The sequence below is a fragment of the Melanotaenia boesemani genome, chromosome 22, assembly GCF_017639745.1.
Source record: "Melanotaenia boesemani isolate fMelBoe1 chromosome 22, fMelBoe1.pri, whole genome shotgun sequence".
Classification (NCBI taxonomy): Eukaryota; Metazoa; Chordata; class Actinopteri; order Atheriniformes; family Melanotaeniidae; genus Melanotaenia; species Melanotaenia boesemani.
The window spans coordinates 6787943-6795724 of NC_055703.1; the positions used below are offsets into that span (position 1 = coordinate 6787943).

Here is a 7782-nt window from a genome sequence, read left to right on the forward strand (position 1 = left end):
TTGAAAAGTACATTAAAACAAACTTAAAAGAAAAAAACATGAATTAAATAAAAGAAAACGTTAGAATATAATGATATAAAATGCAAGAAATAAAATTTACAGTGTGAGAAATTAATAATTGTTTTGATAAAAGGCAGCAAATAGAAAATTTTTAACTTTGATTTAAAGTAGCTGAGAGTTTCAGCAGACCTGCAGCTTTCTGGAAGTTTGTTTCACATGTGAGGAGCATAAAAGCTAAACGCTGCCTCTCCATGTTTAGTTCTGACTCTGGGAACAGAAAGTAGATTTGACCCTGATGACTGGAGGGATCTGGTTGGTTCACTACGAACCAGAAGATCCAGAATGGACTTTGGCCCTGGACCATTGAGTGCTTTGTAAACTAACAATTCTTTCAAGGTCAGTTTTTTGAAAAACAGGAAGCCAGTGTAAAGATCTGAGGACAGGAGTTATATGATCTATTTTCTTAGTCCTAAGGCCCATTTATGCTTCCTTATTTATGTAAATGGGGCATCTGTTTCAAACGTTGTCATACATCATACATACATTATATTTAGCCTTGCCATGGTTGTAAAGTCAGCTACTCCACTATTGGGCAGTGTTAAGTTCAGAGTTCACTCCCACTAGCCAACGTCAGTTTCAGACACCATTTAGCAGAGTTAATGCATTGCTATAAAATTTTTTCCAACTGCCCAACACACCCTAAAACACTTGCATATAAGGTGTGTCCCAATTCAGGGTCTACAGACTTTAAAGTGCGGATTCGTCAGCCACTTATGTCATCACGGGGTGCAAAGTACTGTCCCAGTTCACAGAATTTAAAAGCCCCTCTGAATCCACCCTTCAAATCCGCACTTCGTTTGGCCCCAAATGAAGGCCGCTGGTGGTGCATCCTTGGCTCTTTGCTCCCAGAATTCATTGAGCACAAGATGGTGGCGAATCAGCAACCGAGCTCAGAAGAGTACCTTTTAGGTTTCAGTCTTGTTAAAAAAAAACAAAAAAACAAAAAACAAAACAAAAACGTATGTTTTTTTTTAGTTTTTTTTTTTAACTAGACTTTTAGTAGAAACATTACAAAACCAAGGCATGTTTGTTAAATGGTGACATTAAAATTCGGTTATATTTGATATTTGTGGGTTTTTAAGGGGTTAATGATGTGTGTACCGCCCGGAAAACAACAGACCCTCAGACTGTGATTTCTTTTTTTTTTCTAACTGGCGGTGTTGCCGGTCAGTTTTAACATCCACTGAAGTGTCCCATGATTAATTTCAGAAGTTTAAGTGATTCAATGTCCTATGTTGTTGCTATGGGAAATTCTTGTTGACTAGGTAGGCTGTCCCATTTCACTAATGTTAAGCGGACTTGGTTTGATTCTTTCGCTGGTCGCATGTCAGCTATTCTGCTCAGCACTGCCCCTGCGATTTCCGGTGGTATTGCTACATCTTCTGCATCAGGTGACTGATAGCTGAGCTTTGTGGAAACAGACCAAATTAAGAGCGTAACCGACGCAGGAGACAGGTGAAACTGTCCATCCATCTGCTTTTGCGTCGAGCATAAATGGACCTTTAGTGAGGACTTGAGCAGCGTTCTGGACCAGCTGCAGCTGTCTGATGGCCTTTGTAGAGAGACCTGCCAGGACAGCATTACAATCTGGTCCACTAAAGATAAATGCATGAATCCTCCTGAGACATCAGTCCTCTTCTTAGTTTTACAATTCATATCCTTGACAGAGTTTAATCTTATATCTTCTGAAGTAGATAATAGGCTGACTTCAACTGTAGATACTCAGGATTATATCTCTCTCAGAAACTCACACTCTCAGGAAACTTACTTTTTAAAAATCTACAACCAAGTTTTTATTAGCTATAATCAACTTCAGATATTTAAAATGAAGAACAAGCAACTTGGCTAATAGGAATGTGATTAAAGGTGTATGAAATGGGAGTCGGCAATTCTACAGCAGATAAAATATGTTTGTAACTTTGTGAAGATAGTCACAGATGCCTGAAATCCAAGTTTCAGAGGTAAATTAAAAAAATGTCATCTTGTATATATTAAATAATAGAAACCTTGCAATACCTTCAACATTAAATATCACAATTAATAGTTGTGACAGTGTGACAGACACAATATTGTCTTTTTTTCTTGTTTCCCTGCAAGGGATTAATAAAGTATTTTTTATTTGATTGATTGATTTTTAAATATCACAGAATCAGTCTTACAAAATGTTTTCTATATAATTTACAATGCCAGTTAGATGTCTTTTTCCACAGAGGGGTTTAAAGGTGAAATTATTTAAAATGCCAGATTTTACTTACATGCTTTATGTTTTCATCTAAGGCCCATGAAATCTGCTGTGTGACTTATTGTAAGAATTATATGATGAGCACATGTTTTAGTGAATGTGATGGTTTTATCAGGAATAACCACTAGCTTGCAGATTTTTCCCTATACTGAGTACTTTGTGTTGTATAAGCAAAGACAGCCTTGCGAGATCAGGAGTTATCCCAGGACAGAAAAGGGGGGTTGGTTCTCGTCAATGTTTAACTAGTGTAGCTGACTCTCTCACTTGCTAAATATAATGATGGAGTGTCTACTAAACTGCAACAGAGGACGTTAATGGTAAGCATTAGCCTCCACTTAAATGTTTTGAATGTTAATTTGGAAATTAAGATTTAGAACTTCGAAGTTAACCTGTGGTGATTTATGATTCTAATTATTTTGTGAGGGTTAAAAGCAGATAGTTGAGATCTTTTATCATCAGCCAAAAACTTTTTTAGAATTTTAATTATAATTTTCTCCACTGTTTAGTTTAGTTGGTTCATTATCAAATACAGTTTTGATTGTACTCATTGTACAACTCCCTCTGACATTTCGTTGGCAGGAAATATTATTGGCAGACTGTCAATATGAGTGGTATCTTTGCTAGTTGTGTATTAACAGCCCTGCTGCTGGTTGTTACCTGGGCAGACCATCACCACCACCACCATCAGGGCGAGCTGAATGACCACCAACTGTCCTCTCCTAACGCTGACTTTGCCTTTGCCCTTTACAAAAATCTGAATGCCAAGGCAGCTCCTGGAGACAACATCTTCTTCTCACCATTAGGCATCTCCACCGCCCTGTCCATGCTGTCAACTGGGGCCTGTGGTGAAACTCACAGCCAGCTTTTCTCCAGCTTGGGGTATAGCAGCTTAAACCAGACGCAGGTCAATGAAGCCTATGAGCATCTTTTCCGCATGCATGGGCACACCAGTGAGAACCAGCAGCTGGATGTCGGCAACGCCGTGGCTTTGAGCTCCAACCTGAATCCTTTAGAGAAATTTCTGAACGATGTCAGACACTATTACTTTGGTGAGATCTTGAACACAGACTTCTCTAAACCTGGTGAAGCTGCAGCTGAGATCAATGCATATATTGCTAATAAAACTCAGGACAAGATCAAAGATATGGTGAAGAATGTGGACCGTGAAACAGCTATGGTGCTGATCAACTATGTCTACTTTAGAGGTAAGCAGGTCGCAAATCTACGACCTAGTGTTTGAGACTTAAGCAGGACATTGATAAATTTATGTCCCACACAGGACAGTGGAAGTACCCCTTTGAGAATGAACAAACCCACAAAGCAGATTTCCATGTAAATGTCACCACTAAAGTGGAAGTGGACATGATGTCAAGAACCGGGTATTACAAAACCTACCTGGACCCTAGCAGACACACCACAGTCATCACGCTGCCCTATGAGGGCAACACATCCATGATGATTGTGTTGCCTAATAAAGGCAAGATGAAGGAGGTGGAGGGCTACATCAACAAAACCTACATCAAGCTCTGGAGAGATTCAGCAACTGAGAAGTATGATTCACATTTCCTCCTAAAACATTCCAAGATTAATTGGTTTCATGAAACTTGTACTATTCTGCTTCCAGGTATGTAGAACTGCGCTTGCCAAAGTTTTCCATTTCTGCTGATGCCTCCCTTGATAACACACTTAAAAAAATGGGCATAACTAAAGCTTTTGAGAATACTGCAGATTTCAGAGGTATATCTGACAAGGCCAAGATAAAAGTCTCCAAGGTAAGCAGGCATTCTTTTCCTTGTTTTCTAGATGACATGTTACAAGACATGACTGTGCCTTTTTCAGCACAGTAAAAGATCATGAAAATGACATTTATGACACTCAATCTTATATCAAATCAACCTCTGGCTGCATCTTCGTTTCCTTCTCCAGGCATCTCACAAGGCTACGCTGAGCATCACCGAGATGGGAACAGAAGCTGCAGCTACAAACATCTTTGAGTTGGTGTTTTTTACATTGCCACTGTCAGTCACAATTAACAGGCCTTTCTTGGTTTTCATTCTAGAGAACCCCACTGAAAGCATCCTTTTCATGGGCAAGATCAACAACCCCATGGCCATTTAAAAGTGTACATAAACAAAAGGAGTATCAAGATCATAGTGTTCACCAGAAACATCCAGTGAAAATCCAAATAATTGGTTCCTCATCCATCATAATGATGCTATGTTGTGTAGGCTTGTGTAAAGATGTTGTTACTCTATTAACACCTGATAAACTATTTTTCTCGCAAATTTTTTTTCACTGATTTTTTTGTGTGTTTTCTTTTAAGTTTAGAGTAATACTACATAATTTTTCCTGCAGTGTAAAAATGCAAAAGTGATTGTTTTGAACTGAATTAAAAAAATAGCGTGTAAAATGGTATACAAGTGCGTTGCCGCTCTGCTAACTTACACAACTGTAAAGAAACAGTTAATACAGATATCAATCAAATCAATCAATCAAATTTTATTTGTATAGCCCTTCACAATAACCAAAAGGTACTCAAAGTGCTTTACAACAGAGTCATAAAAAGTACGTAAAAACAATGCATAATAACATAAAATAATTAAAACACATAGAAACACAATTGGAAAGTGCTACAGCGCTGCAGGGTACTAAGAAACTTCAAGAAGTGCATAAAACAGACAAAATTAAAAAACAAAAACACAAACAACAACAGAATACACCTAAAAACAACACTGCTGTAGTTGGAATTAAAAGCCAATCTAAAGAAATGTGTCTTTAGCTTTGCTTTTAAAAGGCCGAGATGGTTAGTGATGCAAACATCGGGGGGCAGTTTGTTCCACAGTCTAGGAGCAGCAACCGCTAAAGAACGATCACTTCGAGCTTCTAGCAGAAGCTGCTCCAAAGAACGCACGGCTTTGCCATGATTATGTTAATTAAACCCTCCGACAGGTAGGAGGGCACCAGGCCATTAATGGCATTAAAAACAAATAACAGAAGTTTGAAATCAAGTCTAGAACAAACTGGAAGGAAGTGGAGTGACGACAGCACGAGGGTTATGTTTTCACATCTGGATGTGCTCGTGATAAATTGGGCAGCAGCATTAAGTACAAGTTAGAGACGTGAAATTGAAGACTGACTGAGGCCAATGTAAAGGGCATTACAGTACTCTGGTTTTGAACTTATGAATGCATAGATTGCCTTCCCAAGATCCTGCCAACTGAGAAAGGGCTTCACTTTGGCCAAAAGACAAAGCTAAAAAAAGCTTATTCTAACAAATGAACTAATATCTTTATCAAATTTGAGCCCACTGTCAAATGTTACACTGAGATTTTTAACATGTGATGTAAAAAAGGGGGCCAGAGTAATAAAGTTTGTTAAAACATTTGACATAGGTGACTTGCCAAACAAGATATAATCAGTTTTGCTTTGATGCAAGTGCAAAAGGTGCCATGCCAACCACTGCCTTACATCATTTGTACAACCCAATAATATTTGGTGTTATGGGCAAGTATATCTGCAAATCATCTGCATAAAATTGAAAAGACAGATCATGTTTTCTCATAATTGTTCACAAAGGTAGCAAATACAATGAAAAAAGAATAGAGCTAAGAATAGGCCCCTGTGGCACCCCACATGAGACAGATGACATGTGAAGAGCAGTGCTTACCAATCATTACAGGAAAGCTCCTACAGCATGATTCTTGTAATTTCAGCAATACAATACCATCATACATATTGCATTTTTTATTAATTAAAGATATTCTAAAATCATAATAATTTTTTTAAATAAAAAAAATCAGTTTTACTAAACTGTAAAAAAAAAAAAAAAAAAAAAAATGAAAAGCCTAAAACTCATTTCAAAACATCTAAAACCCAGACGCATGTCATTCCAGCCCCATACTTTTATCCCATTGTTTCTCCAAGAATTCTTGTACTGGTGTTTAGAGCCCCAGAGTTTGAGCTGGTTATTAGGTATGCCAAAAAATAAACTTTTACCCTGAAGTGGGAACAGAAGCTACTGTTACAAACATGTTTGCATTTATTGCATGGATTTTTCCATAATAGTAACAAAGCCCCACCAAAGCATTCTCAGACACTGCAAAAAGTATTTGGCCCAAATATGGCCCAAATGTGCATTTTTCTTTGGCTCAAATTTGGCGTTGACTAAATGTGAGCATGGCTGCCAAAACTCAATCACATGACCACCACATGTGGCCCACAATTGCCATAAGGCTTTCTGTATTAGGACCACTTCTGGCCCACAAAATATTTGTTGTAATCAACATCCAGGCCAACAACAAACATCTGGACCACAGGTAGCTCACAGGAGACTTGCCATAATCCAAGCCAAAAATTGTACAGGCATGTGCACATGCACACAATAAGGATCAAGATCCAAACTTGAGTTGAATTTAGCTGCCTTAATAATAAAAAAAGTAAAATATAGCCATCATTCTAATGTGTATTTTTGTTGTTTAACAAGAATTTTTCCTTGTCTTCAAAAAATACATTTTGTTGACGAACTGCTTGTATTTGTGTATGTTTGTTTCCCACTTAAATTGGCTCTACTATGCTCATTTCAGGTTAATTTATTTTATGTGTCCACAAGCTGCAAGAATCAATCCAGCATCTTCCACATACCCTTTTATTTATTTTATATCAGTCCTTTCCATAGGCCCTCAGATCAGCCTCTGCCAGAAACAAGCAGAATGAGACTCTTCCATCCTGAGCCCCGCCTCCCCCTCATGCAGGCTGGCTCTGATTGGTCAACTGCTGGGAGTAATTGCTGGTGCACTGTTTTCATCAAAGAAACACCAGCAGAACTCGTAAACAAACTGAAGTAATATAAATACTGAGTAAACAATGTCAGCACAAAACATGTCCGAGCCCTAAAAAGAGTGTGAACAACTCAGCAACCTGCAACACTGAATGCAGCAGGATGTTTCTGGTACTCACCTCCTATAAACCTTTCTCACTGATGTCACTCTGTTTGTTTATGGTGCCACTTTGAATGCCAAAAAGCTAGCTGGGACCTGCTCCCACTACAGTGACTATTACCCGTTTCTCATCAGGGATTCCCACTTTCCAAACCAGTTCAGCACATCTGTGGTCAGGTCAGACAGGGAGAATTAAAAGCACACAATTCAAATTAGAGGCTTATAAATATTTCATGGCAGGATGGGAATCAGACCTTCGGCTGTGGAAAGTGCCCCAAACAAAGTTTTTCCTCTTGATGTCAAAGCCGAGTAAGAAAAAAGCAGATGCAGAATACGTTTATGAGATGTAAAAATTAGGGATGTCCCGGTGATATGTATATATATATATATATATATATATATATATATATATATATAGGAGTTTACGTTACTAACAATTTCTGTGAGAAAACATTACTATTTAAAGACTGTTTCGTTAATTGAGACTACAAAGTAAAATACATGTCCAACTTTTCATTAATACTGAATATTAATATTAATATT

At 38.0% G+C, this 7782-nt stretch overlaps 1 protein-coding gene across 1 annotated transcript; it reads left to right on the forward strand.

The window, feature by feature from the left end:
- The first annotated feature begins 2536 nt into the window (after nt 1-2536).
- LOC121633300 (alpha-1-antitrypsin homolog) lies at nt 2537-5202 on the forward strand. The gene is made up of 5 exons (XM_041975177.1): nt 2537-2619; nt 2882-3507; nt 3582-3852; nt 3927-4074; nt 4229-5202. The coding sequence occupies exons 2-5, from the start codon at nt 2907-2909 to the stop codon at nt 4418-4420; spliced, it is 1212 nt and encodes a 403-aa protein (XP_041831111.1). The 5' UTR covers nt 2537-2619; nt 2882-2906; the 3' UTR covers nt 4421-5202.
- Nucleotides 5203-7782: the final 2580 nt, after the last annotated feature.